This window comes from Urocampus carinirostris, chromosome 9 (assembly GCF_059441175.1).
Source record: "Urocampus carinirostris isolate Australia breed hairy pipefish chromosome 9, RoL_Ucar_1.0, whole genome shotgun sequence".
Taxonomy (NCBI): Eukaryota; Metazoa; Chordata; class Actinopteri; order Syngnathiformes; family Syngnathidae; genus Urocampus; species Urocampus carinirostris.
Window position 1 is genome coordinate 18,799,193 of NC_142357.1, and position 21,367 is coordinate 18,820,559.

The 21,367-nt window shown below is 38.4% G+C and overlaps 1 protein-coding gene across 1 annotated transcript in view; it reads right to left on the reverse strand.

The window, feature by feature from the left end:
- Positions 1–3,413: 3,413 nt before the first annotated feature.
- The window catches only part of drp2 (dystrophin related protein 2), a 290,040-nt gene continuing 272,086 nt past the window's right edge, over positions 3,414–21,367 (reverse strand). Inside the window, exons 20-25 of the mRNA XM_088344789.1 lie at positions 15,482–15,547; positions 12,744–12,890; positions 8,683–8,926; positions 5,154–5,271; positions 5,007–5,093; positions 3,414–3,751 (exon numbers count right to left, since the gene is read on the reverse strand). Of these exons, the coding sequence (XP_088200915.1) occupies positions 3,732–3,751; positions 5,007–5,093; positions 5,154–5,271; positions 8,683–8,926; positions 12,744–12,890; positions 15,482–15,547 (682 nt within the window). The 3' untranslated portion in view covers positions 3,414–3,731. The remainder of the gene's footprint in view (positions 3,752–5,006; positions 5,094–5,153; positions 5,272–8,682; positions 8,927–12,743; positions 12,891–15,481; positions 15,548–21,367) is intronic.

Below are 21,367 nucleotides of genomic sequence, written 5' to 3' on the forward strand. Positions count from 1 at the left end.
TATTTTTCCATGATAAGGTGAAGCAATATGGTGATATAGTGGAAATTTGACGAAAATAAAATAGAGAAAGAAAATAAACACTAAAATGGATCTCGCAACACTTGGATACACAACTTTTTCTTTTTTTTGTTTTTTAGCTTACTTGGTGTAAAAGGTTTTGAGAATGCCTGACATACGCAATGAAGAAAAAAAGTTGTAAGTCACGCCTTGCTGTAAATGTGACTTCATTGAAAAGAAAAGCATACGATCAAAACTGACAAAGGACTTCATTTGTATCTCGCCACTGATCGCCAAACCCCCAATGACAGCACCGAACTATCGAAGGGGATTAGCGCGAACGGAAATGCTTCGCCGATGGGGAGTCGAGATGTCGTACCTAAATAAATCATGATTATTGTTTTGCATTTTTTGTTGGCAGCCGCCAAAACAAACTAACAAAAAAAACCAGGAGGCCTGTTTCACAAAATCATTTCCAAACTATAAGGCACACCTATATAAAACAAAAAATGTTGGAAATTCGGAAGTGCGTCTTATAACCTGGTGTGCCATGTAGACCAGAAACATTGTAAATAAAATCAGAAATGCATAATTACAATGGAAAGCTTCTAGGTGCAGACACTATTTACGATTGAACCCATAATTTAGTTGTGAAACCAGATTTGCCAATTTATAAAGAAGTCCGGCAAATATGGTAACTTGTCTCATTTATTCATCGTAAAAATCTGAGAATGACAGGTGTCGCAGAAGATATTGCCTCACACATCCCTGAAAAGGGTTGTCTCATCATCCCACATGTTACACTAAATTAACCCCATCCCAAGCTGAAAAAAGTGTTGGTTAAAAAGTTTGAGTTGTACAAAAAAATAAGTATAAATGTTTCCCAAAATTTATTTCTGAAGAAAAAAAAAAAGTTTTTTCATACTAGAAAAAAAGATGTGTGGCTAAATTATAAGCCTACTAACAAGAAATTATGCCTGAAACGTAACCTTTCACAAAATAATATAATAGTTTAAAAAAAATATCTACAAGAAATACGTTTTAGTTTCCAAAAGATAAAAAAGGTGAAATTTGCGGATACAATTATGATTCCCTTCTCGCCTTTCCTCCCATGGTTAGTCTGTGCCTTTCCATGATCATATCTTATTTCTATTACTATTCTTTTGTTTTTTATTGTATTTTAATCATTGTCTCTGTGTTAGGTGTTTTGCGTTGTTAGGTGAGGAAGAAGTGTACAGTATGTCATAATATTTCTTTCTAGACAGAACTGTTTTACAAAAACATTTGATTTAATTTGATTTTAAAACAAAATTATATTTTCTTGCCAAGAAAAAGTCAATTAACAAAAAAGTTGTTTTAGGTTGAATAACAGAAAAAGGGAACAAATAAATATTTGGTGAGATATGCAAATAAAGGGAAATTGTATGTATTGTTTAGTGCAACCAAAAATGAGTGCTGCAAAACAAGGCAGAATACAAACTTTGGAAACTCAAAGTGACCAAAATGCATATTTTTTCTTCATATTTTATTATCCATGCTTTTGTGAGGTTTTTGGTTTTTCAGTAGCTGCAGGAGCAAGATAAAGGACTATTATGTCTTATTCCTTCACGTGAGGCTCTTGTTATGTTATATCAAATAAATGCAAATTTCTCGACATAAAAATATTTTTAAAATGCACATTTACGGATTGTATTTTGCTTCATTTTTATATCAAAATTGCTTTTTTTTACTAGGGTATTTTTTTACCACCAAGCTGCACTAAATAATAATAATTATCCTTTTAAGTTTGACATAAAACCTTTTGACATCAAAAGGCAGTAGATGTTATCTCACAATCTTACAGGGAAAATCGAATGCAATCTTTGGAACGGTTTATTCACGTGCAAAGACTAGTCTCACAAAGCAATCATAGACTAAAATACTTACCTCGAGTAAATATTTGTTATTTTTTGTTTAATTTTTTTTAATTTACAAATTATATATTTTTTTTAAATCAGGAGGCGCCTCTAAGTGGGAAAAAAGCGGTAGTCTGACGCATGAGACGGTATGTACATGGGATGAAAGTATTTTGAACAATCATAAAAGGACTTCTTTTATCCTTAGAGGAAAAATGGCTGCTTGAAATCTGCTTATCATCTACCTTTTGTAACCCTAACCTTGAAAGATATCAGTTCTATCTCGTCCCGTTCGACCGCCAGAGGCGGTGCTTCAAGCACGGGATTTCACCTTTGCGCATGCGCAGGTCAAATTCCGTGCTTGAAACGCCGCCTCTGGCGGTCGAAAGGGACTCATAGAACCGTCGTTACATTCGTAACTTTTGATTTATTTGATGTCACCATCATATCGTCGCTGTCATGTGAAAAAAACCTATCTCCATTTCTGTGAATTTTTTGCCTCAAGGCAGGAGTCGCCGACCTTTTTGAATCTGAGAACGTATTTTTTTCGTGACTGATTAGCATAAAGTTTCTAACTTTACATGTTTTTACTATGTTGTCAGTATTTTGTTAGTCTGATATGAACAGGTTGCAGTTTTTAGAGGTTAAAATAGTCTCAGTCAACTTCTAAACATCATGCCAGTTAAAAATGAAATTTCCTAAAAAATCACAATGACTGATGATATATGGGTCTGGATCAAATCATAGCAAGGATAGCTCCAACGGCAGCTGTACTTCACAGACTCAAACCTATCTGGAGGGACAAGAACATAGCAGTGAATTTAAAGATCAGAGTCATGCAAGCGCTGGTTACTTCCGTCTTCCTTTACGCTTGCAAGACATGGACTCTCACAGCAAAACTGGAAAAGAAAATTCAGGCCTTGGAGATGTGATGATACAGGAAACTTATAGCCATCAGCTACTTAGTTCATGTGACAAATAAAACAGTGTGCAACGCCATTGGACCCTACGAAGAACTTGTCAATTGTGCGCGGACAGAAACTTCAGTGGTATGGTCACGCCACGAGATTAGAACTGGCCAAGATGATTCTCCAAGGCACAGTCCAAGTGGGCAGGAGGAGAAGAGGAAAAAGAACTGGGCTGACAACATTAAGGAATGGACTGGTGCCAACTTTGCCACAACCCAAAAACAGGACAGGGACCAACAACAGTGGAGAAGGCTATCAAGAGTTGTGTCCTTATTGGTGCCCCGACAGCTCAAAGGGTTAAGGGATCCGTGAACCTTGATTACATATCATTTGGTCTTAGGAGGCTACCTGGTGCCCGTGGGAACCACGTTGAGACCTTTGTTTGATTACAATTTTAAAAAATTAAGCTTTATTTTCTCTTACATGACAACGATGATATCAGATCACTTGTTTAAAAAAATGCATTTGAGGAACTTTTAAGATGTGACTCGCCCAGTTTGAAAACCACTTTTATAAAGCTTCACACCTTCAAAGAATGCATAAAATAAGAACACATACACACACACACACACACTCAGACTCACACACACAGAGTCTCCTCCACTTGGCTAGCTTCCTGCTGCTAGTTTGCCTCCGGCCAGAACACACGGCGTCAGGCCTCAGGCTAGCGAGGAGTTAAGCCAGCCGACCGATTGACCGACCGAGCGACCGGAGCCGCCCAGGTCCAGCAGACGTCGGCCATTTGCAGTTTGCACAACAAAAAGGCTTTCAGTGAAGGGTTGAGCTGCTGTGTCGGTCACCATGTAGCTGGTCCAGAACCCACAAGGTGGCGCTCCTGCAGCCTGGGGTCATGCGTGCCTCAAGGCTGCCTTTAGAGGTGGGACGTAGAACCTGAAACGATCAATATGATTTTTCTTTTTTTTCAAAGGATGGCACACAACAGAGAATGGTAAAATCTTAAGCGCTCTGAAGACTTTGAGAGAAAATACTTCAAGGCTGTGGTGTGATCATCGGTGTTTCGACTAACGCAAAATAACTTTTCTCGATAATAACTATTTGAATCTATTCTTAATAGAATATTGTAACTCTACGTTTGTTACTTTGTGGTGAGTTGCAGCATTATTATTGCAATTTATCTTATTCAGATCTTGAATACTTCAGTATCACTCATGTTGTCACTTACAACCACCGATACACCAGCCAAGCGCTCTAAAGGATGGACATGTATCTACACCTATCTACGACTGAAACAGTTATTATGGCACCAGTTGAATTATAGCGTAGGAGCAAACCCGTTTTTTTCCCATGGAAATATTCCCACTACAGTGTATATATATATCCGCATTCAAGCTGAAATCTGAACTATTAAATAAAATACTTACACCGGGGGATCAGAATATATGAGGATATTTGGTTGTGTCACCAGTAGCTAACTGCAGGCAGCTCATGGGAGAAAGGTGAGGTGGGTATGGAGAAGGATGAAACCAATGGAGTAAACGTGAACACTCCGCCCCAGAAATTATGATTAAAGTGTGCGGAATTTTGATAATTTTTTTTGTGCCTGGAAAACAAAAATAAAACACCTTTTCGATACTGTTGACTTCGAGCTAAACGTGATAAAGGCGGCCAAAAAAAGCAAGCAGGTTACATCACTGAAAATTGCACTTCAGGCCAAATGTGCAAACGGTGTATCAAAACATGGACATGACACAATAATTGAGATCTTCGAGGGGTTTGAAGCCCAGCGACAAAATGGATATGGAGTGTTAATTTGCAACTCTCAAAATTTTACCAGCAAATAAATATGAGAAGGGTTCCCTGTTGCTGTACACGTTTACTTCTATTTATTTTAGTATGTGCCAATTTTAAAGTAGTGTCATTGGGTTGGCTTATATGTGATGTACGGTTATTTGTGATTGAAATACGGTAATTTGTAACTAGTTATTTTTTGGTGTCAGTAATCAGGGGGGTAACAGAATCATTTCTGACCTGAATCTGTAGTAATTACTGTTTTTCAGTTTGCCCCAACATTAGTTATCACAAAAGTGCACAAGACCATGCCCCCTTTCTCAACCCTTCACAAAAAAGCAGACACATTAGTAGGTCTTAATCTATGTGGTCATTTTTGGAATGTGTTTACACTGACCCGGTTCAGACGGGAATACATTTCTCAGCTGCTCGATGACCTCCTGTAGCTGCAGCACCGTATCCTGCTCATGCTCCGCGTCGTCTCCTGAAACACACATATACGATTTTGGTTTTGCAACGTGGGCAGATACGGGAAATGACTGACCTGCTGCTTCTGTGTCAGTGGTTTCCCTGCTAGTCGCGCCCCCCTGTATGCCCCCTCCGGAAACCGGCGAGGACAGAGTCGACGGTTCTGAACCGTTGGCCTCGGAATCTTCTTTGGGCTGTTAGCACAGAGACACACATATCCTAAAAATTAGCATCATACCATTCAAAAGAGATCGTCAAAGATTCGCTTCTAACATAGTTTAGCGGGATGAAAAATAAAGAATGGTCTTTATTGTCATTAATAAAAATTGTTTAAAACAAGATTAGACGTGGCACTCCAGAATTAACACCTAATAAAGACATTAATGAGAAAAATAAGATAAAAATATTGTCAGGATAAATAAGCATAAATAAGTATATACAGGGTAGTGGAGAATGGCCCTAGTTGTAATAATTGTGCAATCAAAAATAGTGCAATAACATTTAGCAACAACAAAGAATCCCATATAAGGTAATAAATAAGATATGAATACTTATTTTTCACAAATATGTACTTGTCACAGTTTGCTAGAGAAAGCCCTGGGGACGGAATTGTCTCTCAACCGGCTCTTGTATTATGGGACCTGTAGCACCTACCAAGTCAAATTTATTTATATAGCCCTTAATCACAAAAATGTCTCAAAGGACTGCACAGGATTACAATTACAAATTTACACAATCACCTGATCTTAAACCAGCAGAGGGCAACAGGTCAAAGAGGTAATGGCTAGGTTGAGAAAATTGATGGCTCTGCTGTGGTATCACAAGATGATAATGTCAACCAGACTGGCCAGGGAGCAGCCAATGATTTTCTGGGGTGTGTTAAAAACATGTATGTTTTTCTGCTTTATTTATCATGCAAGAATGAGGAATACATAAACATGTGAGGATATATTTCTCATATTAGAAATATTAAACAGGTTTCTTCAGAATTATTGGCAATTGATTTTCTACACCCAAAGGGACATTTTGTATTATTTAGCTTCCTGGAGAAAACCTAATTCAATTAAAAAAACAACACTGATTTGATTAATATGCAAAAACATATGAACTGTATTTACATATACAACAAAAACAACTTATAACCACACATTTAAAAAAAAAATACACAAGTCAACAAATGTGTATTCATTTTACATAACATCGAAAAGGGACCCAAGATGATTGTCTGCCATCTTGCTGCTTCAAGTACTCCCAAAAATCTTGTCAAAGGCTGGGCGAAAAAAAATGAGTAGAAAAATAGTGCAGTCACTTAGTTTGTATTCTTCCTTGTGCTTTGTAGCACAAGTTTTCGGTTGCACTATAGAATACATCTAGTGGTCAATTACTACACAGTGTCCCTTTAAAATGCTTAAAATTTCAGGCCATTTGCCACAAAAGAAATTTTTGCTCGTTTCCAAGTACCGGTGATATTTTATTTTGTATGACCAAAGCTAATAAAAGGTGAGCGAGCAAGGTTACAGTGATGTGTGTGTGTGTGTGTGTGTGTGTGTGTGTGTGTGTGTGTGTGTTTGTCGAGGATTTAAAGGGCTCAGGCCATCATACACAAAAGCTTTTTTTCTTTGCTACCATTTCTGGAGGAAATGGATGCGCAATCCTGGTCCAAGGAGAAAAGGATTATCGAAACAGAAGACTTCTTTCAGAGCTGCAGTGTTATTTTGCTGTCTATTTTTAGAAATTCTTCCTTCCTGCCGAATATCCTCGCCACTAATTGACCTACCTGAGCCATTTAGTGAAGGGTGACCTGTATTTGTATGATTACGACTCAGATTGTCAGTTTTACATTTACCAGCCTCAATTTCTCCGGTAATAATCCCCTGCAGTTTAATACTCTTCCTTCTGTATAATGTGCTGTTGATTTCTTCTTCCGCAACGGTTTTTCATTCCACTCCCTGCCATGCCTTCGCACTCCGATTTTACATATTCAATATCGTAAACGGCGATCGAGAGGCCTAATAACCTCCGAGCGTTTCCAAATGTGTGGAGAAGCATTCAAAGAATGTCCAGGTGTTTTCAACTCAAAACACCGGTTACACAAAACGTGGCGCAATTTTCCGCGTAATGGATTCCAGAAGCAAAGACATGATTGTCTCTAACGTGTGAGGCGCAAACATAAATATCGTTGGTCTGCTATTGAGGTAAAGAGGTTGTCTTTCCCTCCAGCGGCGGCCATCAGCCACTTCACAGAGGCAGAGCCTAAGATTTTCAGGCATAATAGAAGTTCTCAAGTGTGCGAAGAAAATGCCCGTGTGGGGCTTTTTCATAGATAGTCCAAATATCATCAACAATAAAGCAGTTTAGAGCAAAAATAGATGAAACATGTCATAGGAACACCAAAAGATTGTAATGATATTAAAAAAAAAACATTACACTTTTTTTTAACTCGTTCACTGACTGTTATAAACATTTTTGACATTAGGTTATTTAATGAAACTTAATGGCAGTGAATGAGTTAAGAGAATGACTTCCACTTGAATGAGGGAATTTGGAATTACCTTTGTGTCCTAAAATCTTGACTTTTTTAATCATAACATGTAACTGAAAACCACAAAGCTTTATGCTCATATTAACATTAATAAATACAACTTTTCACTGTTTCGAGTGGAGAAGGATTTGATGCTTATTCATACAATTTTGGTTAGTGTAGAATGGAAATAGTTAAAGTAAGAAAAGGCATGTTCCAAACACAGTCTAAACTTCAACCCAAGTGAAATGGACAAACATGCAGGCGCCACAAAAGGAGCTTGACAGAGGCAGTAAAGATAGCTTGAGCCAGGAGATGGCATCAGCGAGTAGAACTTTTCAATTTGCAGACAGCACCTTCGTTTTGATGAAAATTATATTGAATTTTTTATAATTTAAAAAAATTATTTAATTTGATTTTTTTATAAAAAAAAAACCAATACCTTTATCCCTGTAAAGACAGTCTGTGTTTACTTGTAAAAAAACAAATAGAATTAGTTATTCGACCAAAAGCCTTTATTCTAAAATAAGAACAAATATACATTTTTCTGCAAATATGTTTTTTTTCAAGCAAAAATATTTTTAATAATACCTTATAAAGATAGTCAGAGTTTACTTGTAAAAACAGAATTAGATTTATTTAATCGCACCACAAAACCTTTATTCTAAAAATCAAGCCAAATATACAGAATAATACATTTTTTCTGCAAAAACTTGATTTTATCTTTGCGCAAAAATATGGCTAATGATTGATTTAACTTTAGGCCAAGCTTACTTTGCACGTTTTCATTTTTCGTGATGAAATAATCATATATTTCAGCTAAAAATCTACAGTCACACTATTACTTCTTTCACTACAGTCAAAATCCTTCTCAACATTAGTTATTTTTATTGTTGAAAATAGATAAGTATAGGTGCACAATTCTGAAATCAATGAGATGGTAAGGTGGGAGTTCTGTTCACTATTTCCCCAAAGATCTTATAATTCAAACCTTTTAGACAAAAATATTGAAGCCAACCCAAAATAACATTCCAACAAATGAAATGACCGGCAAGTAACGTAAGAGTTGAGGTGAGTCTTTTACCTGAAGCAGCAGCTCTCTCAGCCGCCGCAGCTGCGACTCCAACTGCTTGTTGTGGTCTTCCAAGATCTGCATACGCGTCTCCAGCCGCGTCTTGTGCTGGCGGAGGACGCGCGCCTCGGCCAGGAGCTCCTCATCTTGCTGACCGCCTGCAGCCGGCGAGCATTCACCCGCCTCCGTCAGCATGGGAAGCGACGCCGCCTCTTCGTGTTTCCACTTGAGACGCCGATACTCGCTCTGGAGCACCCTGAACAGGACAGTGGCAGGAAAAGGAATGAAATAAAAATAAAATTTGTTTGTCATTCAAAAAAGAAAAAATAAATATTTTGATTGAGCCCTATCTTCCTGCTAGGAGCCTCCACTCTGAAAATACTGGCCCACTACTGCTACCAAGCGCCCAAAACAAACCTACAGACTCGAGGCCCTGGTGCTGTGGAATGCTCTGCTCTCTGAGATAAGGGGCCGGTCACACAGCCGTTTGCGGCTGAATCACGGCTAAAATTTTGCGTCTTGTTTTTTTGCCCGTGGTTGCCCGCGATGGAAAATGCGCAAAATTGGCCAACCCGCTGTTCATCGGTGGTATGCCCGCAAAACAGACGCCGGCGACTGTTCCGCTTCCTCATCGCGTCATTTCTGCGTCATTTTCTCGTGTGGACCACGGGTATAAAAGCTCCCGAGCCGGTGTTGTGCCCAAATCCGACTCCTACGCAACACCCCCACCCCCCACCCCCTCGCGTGAACGCGCATTCTGCTGCGATCGCTTTTGACTTTTTCATCCGCGTTAACAAACGCATTTTGTAGAATACGACCGCACTATATTGTTTAAATAAACGCATTATATAGACCAATTGTTATAATTAGCTCGCTTTATTGTTTTAATAAGCGTTTTATATAGAATACGATCGCTTTTGTTGGAAGTGCAGCAGAATGCGCGTTCACGCGAGGGGGGGAGGATTTACCGTTCGATTACGTTCACAACAAAAACAAAGACGGAATGGTTTAAGTTGTATTACATTCCCAACAAATGCAAGACAAAGTGGTTTTGGTTATATGTTCGCCATTACATTCCCTAAAAGTGAGATAAAACGAGGTAAAAGTGGTTGTAGTAGCGAGGGGATGCAAATCTCGGCAGGGATGCATTTCTCGGATAACACCGGGCTGTAGAAATCATAACCGCTCAAGACACAGTCCCGTGAAGATCAAGATTTCAAGCTATGGCATCATTTTTATTTTATTATCTTGAAAAGAAATGTCAAGAAATAAAAATGGATTAAGACGAGGTCACTACTCTGACGGGGATCCATGTTCACCCCCTTGACGTCTCGAGCACAACTGACGTGTGCTCGGCAAATCGCGCTGTATATACGCGGAGAAAGGCGTTTGACTGTCACACGCGTAACACGCTAATTTCACGTAATAACACCGCGATACAGGCGCAGAACATGCTATTACCATGCTCCACCCACGATTACCCGCTGAAATTTCCCGTCCTACCCATGTGTAACCACGCCCTGGCCGCGGCCAGAGCACGTCGTTCCGCGTCATTTCCGCGTCATTACCTCGTGTTTACCACGTGTGCGGCACGCGGTTCAACACGTGCTCAAACTTTTGAGCAGCTCAAAACTTTTTCGCGTGGCCAACCGCGTGTGAATTTCCGACCGCGAGTAAAGCACTGCTGTATCTCGTCTATATGGCGGTCTAAAAACGTCCAACAGCGCCCAACAGTGTCTGCTTCACGGCCAGAAATTTCTGGCCGTGGTTCAGCCTCGATACGCTCGTGAAAGGCTGTGTACCCGCGCTCTGAAGAATTGAGCAGCGCAAAACTTTTTCGCGCTGCCACCCGCGCGCGAATTTCAGACTGCGTGTTAATCACTGCTGTATCGCTGTATCTCGTCTGTATGGCGATCTCAAAGCGTCCAATAGCGTCCGCCTCACAGGCAGAAATTTCTGGCCGTGATTCAGCCGCAAATGTCTGTGTGACCGGCCCCTAAGATCTAAAACCTCAGTAAAATGTTTAAATATAGACTTTAGACCCACAGTATAGTCCAAGGTTTATGATTGATGTTGACCACATACTAATTTTTTGTCCTTTTCTGTGGCTGAGGGAGAAAGAAAGACAAGCTTGGATGTTGCAGGGTGCATGCACTCTGAACCATTGGACGGGTACCTTGACCTGATACATACCATCATCTAAAACCTTGTGTATCAGTTGCGATTTTAAGACAGGAAGCATGTTGTTGCTGTCAACTGGACTTAATGCAGGATTTTTGTTATTACTTACACTATATTTAATGCTGATGTTGACCTGGTATTTTCTGTTGATGCCTTTGCAACATCTGTTGACGCCTGTTCAACATGCAAGGGGAATTACCTCTTTAATGACCCCTTCTCAAGCTTTCTTCATTTTCCTCATGCTGAGTCTTTTTGAGTTTTTCCCTTCCCTGATATAGGTTTCAGATCAAGAATGATGTGTATGTGATCTGTGCAACTCTTTAAAAATTGTTGTGATTAACGGCTATACAAATAAATGTGACTTGATTTCACTTCAGGCGCTTGTCAAAGTTTTCATCCAGTTTTTTCGTAGGCAGTCAGATCCAAAATGAAAATAGATCTTAAGCTGAATAATTTTGGTGTTTAGCCTAACAAACAGTAGCTAAGTTCTGCCTTGTTGCCCTATTTACAAATAAATAGCCAAGTAGGGCGCTCACGCCATCGTGCCTCCATTGCACCCCAGCGCATTGTGAATCCTCCATGTGGGAGACCCGCAAGACTGGAACTAAAGGATTACTTTGACTTTCAATAAAAATCACACTAATAGTGTGAAAGTCCTTATATGCACAAATAATGTCACAGTGCCATGTTCAATAGGATTTGGAGTGTGAAGATTTTGTTCACTGTGGGAGGTCTGCAAGTAAAAACAGAAAGTGTTTCACAAACACACGCACAAAGCACAAAACTGTGTTATTGTACTAACAAATATTCACAGAGACAAATCACTCAAATGTATCTCTGATCCCTCAAAACCCCTATGAAACATGTTTAAATGTGATTACTGATTCCATTAAGTGTTTTCCAAATATTCCCCTTTCGTCCTTGACTGCTATAAGGCAGTGTTTTTCAACCTTTTTACATAAAAAAGTAAAAATTAAACATTTTTAAAACAAAATGTAAAATTTATAATGTACACCACTAGGTCATATCCAACATTTTAAGTTAAAAGTCCAATAGATCAGTAAACGTTATATTAATTTACTACAGCCTGCTAATTACATTACAGGTACAATGGTAAACACAGCTGTCAGAACAACAACTGACACAAAGTATTCATAGAGGGAATTGTTGGGAAATAAGGAGGTAAGTCATAAACCGAACTCTCATAAACAGCGACAATTCTGCTCAATATAAAAGTTAACAAAGAATGACTGAGCCATTGGTTTTTACTTACCTTGCTACTTCTGCAAAAGTGAGCTCTTCAACAATAAGGCAAATGACATCTGGGCAGTAGTGATGTACTTAAGTAATCTCTTAAAGGCGCAGTACCTTTCTATACGAAGAATTGACCAACGCTTTTTTTGAATTGAATGACCAATTTGCTGTTATTAAGTTTATGAAAGTGGAAGATTTCCTGCGCGAGAACAGATAAAGTTGAAGACAAGTGATTTGGCTGCAGTCCATAGACTTGACTGACGAAAGACATACATTTCTTTTAGTTTCTGTTTATTTAAGCAAAAATACCTCTTTTGGGTTCAATGACTGCTCAAATGAGTCCAGTTTATCTATGTAGGTCAAATATTTCTAACGTCACATTTTCCATTACAAACAGTTGTTGTTCACATTATGTGTACTACAGAAAGTGACTTGGCTGTGTTATTTCTTCCAAATGGCCCAATACAAAATGTCTTTACGATGAAGCAAGGTAAATTAAAGACAGGTTGTAAATGGATTTTCGCTGAAGCTTGACATACATTTTTAATGGATTACATGGTTATTCTTTCTGAATATGTTCGAGCGTTTTACCAGAATCAATTGTACATTGACTTGTCCCATGCATGGTGTAAGCTCACCTGTTTTCATTCTCCAGGCGGGCCAGGGTGCACTGGAGCTGCTCCTTGTCTTGGTGCTCCAGGTGGGCCAGCAGCATGAGCTGCCCACAGGGGGAGTCATGCTCCAAGGCTGGGCTGGGGTGGCGCAGGAGGTACTGATCTTCATCCCTGAATTGGCCCATAACAAAGAAACCAGCGCACTAAGCCACAGGCAGCACCAAGCCCATTCATCATAGCAAAACGAATATGGAAAAAAACAACATAGATACATAACAGCGGGGAATCCATTCAATCCAAGGCTTGCAATAAGAAAACTGTTAGGCCACTTTGACATTTGTCACTTCTATGACAACCTACGGGCGTTCTCATAATAAATATGTTTGCAGCAATAGAATAACAACGTCTTGACTTTGAAATAAAAATCAGTAGAAAAAAATCTTGGCAATAAAAAGATAATTGGGGCCGCTTATAACAATTTACACCATTTGCAGTTGAAAACAACATCATCCTTTCACTCAAGACGTTAGAAATCTAGACAGAGATATTGTACCTTTTTTTCAGTATCTTTTTCTGACTGATGCTTGAGTAATATTTTACAATGCTATTACATACTGACACTAATAATAAATACAATTTCCTTTATTTTGCCAAAAAAAACACATGAACCCTCTTAAATATTGTTTTATGAACATCTGAAACCATTCTATTATTATGTTACTCATAAAAAGTATACTAGTTAGCCAAAGGATGTCTTGTCTTGTGAATAATTGTGGCTATTGGAAAACAGCGGGTCTCTTAAGTACATTATCATTATTACAGTATTATTAGATTATAATGGACCGATAATCATAACGTACACACATTCAAACATACACACAATGCAATGTTCAAGTACTGTAAACTTGGTGACTTGTCTTTTTTAACTCACGAGCTTCCAAGGTTGCAAACGGCGCAATGCACTCACTATGTGTATGCTCCAAGTATGACACATTGTAGTGCGCACCACAAATGCTAAACGAAAACCGCCATCTCAGTTTCCATCAAGAGAGCGTTAGCGTCATCCTCAACAAGGAAGACATATACAACTGTTATCTTGGATCTCATTAGGGAATGTTGCTGCTGACATACTAGTACATAGTACATTCATGAGCGCACATTCGCATTTCTCCAGCTCATGCCAAGAAGCACGTACATAAAGCTGATGGTAATGAAATCCTGATGAGAACACCTCGACAGACAGATGCTCTGAGATCACAGCGTCGTTTGCACAGAGCTGCGGGGCAAATGCCACCAATCAGGGAGATGGTAAAAACTGTTGGCAGCCCGCACACACTCATATAAATAGAAAACAAAAATAAAATCAATCCCACACATACACTGGACCTGTTACACTTTTTACAAAACTATTGTAAAATTACAAATATTAATGCTTTCGCAGGCTACAATATTGCATGGCCTGGGCCAGATCTGGTCCCCATCCCTCAAGTTAGACACCCAGGGGGGTGTAATTACTTCCACACAGTAAAATAAGAAGAGTGTTCCATTGGCAGATAATTTAAGTACACACGAGACGTGTTTTTAAAATTTTACTTGTAAACTAACTTGATTTTTAGTGAATTCTAAAATGATAAATCTAAACCAACAAAATTTGATCGATCACATAGCAGATTTTTCTTTTATTTTAAAGTATTTATTGATCTTTGATAAAAAAATGTTGCTGTTAGGAATATCTTTTTTCATAAATTAGTAAAATCATTGCAAATAATTGTGCTTATTCAAGTACTGTATCATATATTTAATATTAATAAATAGCAAAAAAACGGCTAATTTTAAAGTATTTTTAGTTTCATCTCATTTAAAAATACATATAATGTTGCTTATTATTCTTATTCAATTTTTATAATTTTGGTAGAGTTCTTTTGAAATTGGTAACAAAATTGGAGCATAATTTTGCCTATTTGCCGTGGAGTAAAAAGTTAAAAAGAAACGATATTTAAAATTAAAATTTGTGAAATTATCTGATAATGGATCATTATATATTTATTTGCAGCGTAAGTCAGTTAACTGCTAAATCCGGATTAAAATAATAGTAGCACTATTTTTCAATACCCATAATTGGAAAAAATACTTTTTCTATAGTAACATGAATATTGTCAATCAATATAATTTATACATTTATATCAAAACTAAAAGCAGAATTTGAGTTTGATTAACAAATATGAAACCAAAATAATGTTAAGATCCAGCACCCCACTGCCCTCCAGATAGTGTTAATAAACAGACAAACTAGAGGACCACACAGCAGTTTCTCCATAACCCCTGACTCTAATTAAAATCCAGTATTTAAGGTCTGTGCTAACAGCAAAAGCTGTCAGATCACTGTTTACGCTTGATTTTCCTGATCTCCAGCCTAAGTAGCTTTGATCTGTTTTGAACTTACTGAACTTTACCAGCTGTGAGTGTTTTCTGGACTGTTTTTGTTACTCATCTTCTCCCCCCCCCAATCGTAAAGCTCCTTTTGCTAGGTCGCTTTGCCCCAAAATAAACTCTTACAATGCTCACGTGTCTGCGCTTGTATCTTCCTCACCAAAACATAACAAACATTCTTTGAACACAGACTGTACACAGGGCTTAAAGTAGATTTGAAAAAAAACTCAAAATGATTTGGATTCATATAAACATGCAAATGCGCACATGAACACAATCACATTGCAAGGCGGTGGCCTTCATGAGCGGCTTTGTTTTGCAGGAATACTCACAGACTTTCATCGGGTGAAAGGCTGTCGGTGAAGAAGGAACAATTCTGGTTCTCCATCTCAGCCAGTCTACAAACACGACCACACAAATAAAGAAGTCACACATAAGGAAGAAGAAAAGGTGTCACATTGAATACAATACAGATCAAAATCAACAAATTCAATATAATATGACTCTGGCGGGCTACATTTCAGTTTCCGCACACTACAGCAAAAATGGAACCAGCAAAGAAAAACACAACTGTTGTTGTTTGAGAGCTTTAGCTCCATTTGACAACTGTGGAATGTAAGGAACCCCAAAAAAGCTGATGGTAGAATTCTAAGCGACAAGACTGCAGGGTGGCAGGAACAGAAAAAAATCCCAGTGAGCCTCTGGCTGAAAGAAGGATCTATAAAAATGTCAACAAGCAAAGCGAGACGCAATTCGTTTAAAAAATAGTGTACGCTGTCCACCAGCGAGAAGCCAATAAAACATGCCGGGGAGGCTGCAGAGGGCTTCAAAACCACGGACAGCGACGACAATGCGCTTCATGTGATCAAGAGCACTTGACTTGGGGACGATCAGGGCGTTCACATACACAGTGCGAAAATGATTTAACATAGGATGTATTCAATGGCATCTGGCAGCTTCCTTGTGAAACACAAAGAACAATTGATGGAGATGAAGCTCCTCAAGTCAAGCCATAGACTATGCCACATGGTTCGAACTCGAGACTCACGGGCCAGATGTGGCCAGCCATGTTATTTTATGTGGCCCACGAGAGCTTAAAGCCAAGTATGTAGTATTTTACTACTGGATGGCACTGTATTGTTATGCGAACAAAAACCAGTACCAAATGCAGCAAGCTTACAGACAAACATGGAGGTTGCCTCAAGGTAGGGATTCCATTATGATAAAGAAATACACATTTTTTGACCTATGATTTTTTATAAAAATTAACATTGTTATGATAGTTCATGTATTTTGCCTACTATTTATATCAATGTCTTTTTCATTGAATGAACGTTTTTTTTGTACCACAAGGAGGCAACAAATATTACACACTGTCCCTTTAAGAGTTGTGTCTAAAAATAAATAGCAAAAAAAAGAAATAAGCTGTCTTTGACAAAAATTACATTTCCCACCATGCCTTTCAACATTGATAGCCGGAGCAGTGTTTCCTAATACATGCCTGCAGGTAGAATTTAGATATGAATAATGATTTCAAAATGTCCAGAAAAAGAAAGGGTGATGCAGAAAGAAGATTGTTTCGATAAAGACAGGTAGGCGAATACTTGTTTGTTCCTGAAGAAGAAAGAACGGTATGTCTTTTGTGTAAGGAGGCAAAGTTAGTTGTCAAGGAGTACAATCTGCATTGACGTTTTGACACCAAACATGGAGCTGACTTTGCTAAAGCTAGCCTTCAAGAAAAGCAACAAATTGCCTAGGAAATAAACGACAAACTCCTGCAATAGAAGATAACCACTTCCCACTGCCCAAAAATGTTCCCTCTAATTTTCCACGGGTCTGAGCGTTCACACAAAGTTGGTGAGCAACGCTTGAAACAACAGTGAGCAACGGCAATCCCAAGTGTGGCATCTAAATCATTATCAAACATCTCCAAAACTTGACATCAAGTTACATTTTGCTGAGTTTCCCGCAATGCAAAAAAATGTTTCACTTTTGAATGAATTGACTAATGTATTATTGCAAAGGTTTTACGGCCTACAAACGTCATTTGTTTTTACAACAATTCTTTCACAAGATTTTCATTTATTTTTTCCTGGTATCTTTTGACGCTAACACTAACATTTTTGGGGGCTTATTTTGTCGGTTGCAAGATACAGAACTGTATTTAATCACATTTTTTTTAGTGGAAGTACAATGTTGGCAACAAGATTGACTTGGTATAATTGGAAATCATTTGAATGCAACACAAACTTTTTCTTCTTTTTCCCTGTTTTTTTCTTTTTTTTTTAATTCCTTTAAAAAAATCTCATTGTGTTTATTTTTCCTAGCTGTTACTTTTTTCTTTTTGTTGTCTATTTCTTTTTTTTTTCATTTGTTTCTTTTTTTTCTGGCTTTTTCCTGAATTTTTCCTTCTTTTTTCTTTTCCTTTTGTTTCTTTTTTATCAGCTTTTCACTAGTTACATCCGGCCCTTTGTGAACAGCCATTACACTGATGCGGCTTTCAAATAAAATGTGTTTAACACCCTTGCTCTATGCCATATATTCTACGGCAGAGGTCGTCAAACTTTGATTTAATTTTGAGTACGTATTTGCCCATGGGGAGTCTTAAATCAGACACGTTGGCAATACATGATGAAAATAGATAAGCATAAGCCCATTCATTTTTTCCCGTTTACATTTACCTGTACAAGCCGTGTTTCATCTATAATTTCCTTCTAAAACGACCATTTTCCAGTTAGTTTTGAAACAAACAAAATATACAAATAATGATATGCATTTTCAATAAAAATTTTAACTTCGAGTGATATCAACATTTTTTTCAAGAACTAAATTTGAGCATTGAAAAAATGCAATAGGGCTACTTTAAAGGTGTTTTATTGGATTATTTGGTGACCTCCATTGGACATATTAAAAACTAAAGGTCATTTTTGTCAAGAAGTGGCTCATTCTTTTTCTTATACTTCTCTCAGCATCATCTCGCAAGCCGGATTTAATCTGTTGGGGGCCCTGATACAGCCCACGGTCTGTAGTTTGGTGACCCCGGCTCTAGGGCATTGAATGCCTTAAGATAAAGAATATCTGATAATTGTCAACTGATTTTGACCTTAAATTGCACTTAAAAAGTGTCTATAACCTTGGAATGTCTTCTTAATATCTTTAATGAATGTAAAAAGAAAACAACGACTGAATATGAGGCAGATGACAGCCTGTGGCTGCCATTTTAGGTCGGCCATCTTTGTATAACAACCAATACACATGTGAGCCACACGCTTGTACAGTGTTTTGTATCAAAATGGTTCGGCGATGTGTCTGGGTCACTTGTAATGTAGATCACTAAAGACTTAAGCTCCCTGTCAGAGAAGGGGCTCAAACCCACGTCTCGCATCGCTGATGACTGACAGGTTCTGGCCTTTTCGTAGAAATCTTAGATATGATCCGACTCATTACTGTTATTATATGTAAAATCAACCATCACGATGAATACCTATACAGCCAACCCCCGTTTTGACGCCTACTTTAACAGCTGGAAAAAAATGCTGGGAAAATCATTTGGTTAAACATTCAACTAATTCCTTACAACACAGCACACTATCAGCCTCGCAGCATGACGTGTAGCCCTTCCCTGCCATGTTAATTTGGTAAATTACCATGAAACAGAAACCTGGAGAGATAGATTGCCAACATTTCACATCCACTCATACAAGGTTAGCGTCTTCGGACACCTTGATGCATGAATATAACTGTGCATATAATAATTTAGGCCCTTTTCTACTGACTTTTAAGATAAATATGCATAATCTGGAAAAAATGATACGGCTATGCTATCAGAAATATCGACTTGAGAGTCGTTCACTGTTGTTAAGTCGGCCCCCACATTTGCTCCGCTTGTGACACATGGATAGCGTAATTCTGGTGGGCGTGGCTTAGCACTCGCTGTCGGTTGTATGAATTGCCTGACCTAATGATACCGTGAATTCCGGACTATAAACCGCTGCTTTTTCCCAAATGTTCAGCCCTGCGGCTTATTCAGTGAAGCGGCCAATTTATGAAATTTTTCTAACGGCCACCAGCGGCACTTGAGTACGAAAGGTAAGATTTAGACCGGTGGATTGAGTGCGCCGAAGTAGCCTGCATCCTCATAGTTTACGTTACGATCGAATTGTACGTTTGACAAAGATTCTTTCCTATAATGAGGAAGATGCGCATGATGGCGACAGTTATAAGGAGAGAGATGAGGACGGTTTACCGTGAATTTCGCAATTGAGGTGCAGTTTTGATTAACGGCTACACTTCATGCATAGCGAGCGTGTTAGGAGTAGCGTGGTGGTACCTTTCACAGGCACGGTTTGGGATGAAAGTTATATTATTATTATTAAAACTTTGAAAACTCTCTCGGTGTACCGTCTTTCTTTGTAAATATGTGTAACCATGTATAATATGTATTTGCAACTAAATATTTTTGTAATGTATTTATTTTAGAGACTTATTGTGATATGTTTTCTACCGTCGAATCAAAAAGAAGGGGCGGAGCAAACGCGGGCTGACGGGAAGTCGGGTGAAGCTGAGTTAAATCTATTTGTTGTTGCAGCGGACAATAGTGGATATTTATTTTTCCCACCCTTAACTTTGGAAATATACCTTTTTTTTCATTGGATTACTTTTAACGGGACCCGGACTTTAAAGGTCTGCAATAAATTGTAAATACCGGTATCATTTTCCCTTTATGTTGCCGACTGCGTTGATTACATTATGTACTTTATCTGGAGATGATTGCTATTAAGATTTTCGAGAAGGGTTGTTCAAACCTCACATTGTGTCTGCTGTTAAACGTCATATTGAAATATAATATTGTGAATGTGCTCAATTGCTGTTGAGATTGTCATGATTGTTTTCTGTTATTAGTGTCAATAAATTTGTTCAAACCAAAAAAATGTCAGATAAACGTGTAAAAACGTCATATTGTCATATCATATCGTCAGATATAACGAAATTGTGAATATGCGTGTTTGCAGATGAGATTGTCGTTATTGTTCGCTGCTGTTGGTGTTGGTGGAAGCGTTCGGGCCAAAGAACAATCGACTATAGCCTGTACGCATCTAATGACCCTAACAAAAATATTACATAACGACATCGTGAATATGCTTGATTGCATTTAAGATTGTCTAGAAGGGTTGTTCTAACCTCACATTAATTGTTTGCTGTTATTAGTATCAATAAGTTTGTTCAAACCGAGCTATAAAAAAGAGGTTAAAAATGTCAGAAAAAATTTAAAACGTCATATTGCCAGACATAAAGAAATTGTGAATATGCTTGATTGCTGTTAAGGTTGTTGAGAAGGGTTGTCCAAACCTCACATTGTTTGTTTGCTGTTATTAGTGTCAATAGATTTGTTCAAACCAAAAAAAGATGGAATAAGAGCTTGCTCTGTCCACTCCACGCATCGGCCCAGTATTGCAGTACCTCCGGGAACGGTGCATTCGCAATGATCGCAGCGGGGCTTTAGGGCTAAGACCTTAGCTTGGCCTTTTGGCTGAGAGTAAGTGTCCCAGCTCCTAGGCTTTGTAGCGTATTATGAACTAACCGATAACGGATAATGGATAATGAATAACGAAGATAGAACAATAACCCTTAAAAACCCCAAAACCCCCAGTCATAATTGTGGCACTAAAATTCAGGTTTGGAATAAACTTGTGACTTTGATACATGATTTAATGTGAGCTCTTGCGGCCTATATACAGGTGCAGCTTGTGTTAGAACTAAATCAGTAAAGTCCATAAAATGTGGTGTGTTCGGCTTGTAATCGGGTGCGCACTATAGTCCGAATGATTTTACGTTAGTTGGAGAGTAAAATATATCTATCTAATGAATACAATAATTTGTGTACGACACTTGAGCGTCTTTATTCCACTATGATAAATAATTGCTTAAAAAATGTCCAAAAAATGAATCTTGATTCCTGCCAAGAGCGCAAATGAATTTGATTTTTAAAGGCGCAAGCAGTCACCAAACAGCAAGTGCTAAGACAAGGAGTCTTGCTGGAGCCATCAAAGGACAGACATGTGCATGGACATAAAAGGAAACGGAGGAAACGTGGACGTCCTGCAGAGCTCTGAATAGATTCTTTTTTCAGATCTGCCCAATAAAAAATGGTTGTTCGGTAGATGAGCGGATGATGAAAAATGAAGTTGTTTGTCCTTGAGCCTGAAGCAGTTGGAAGG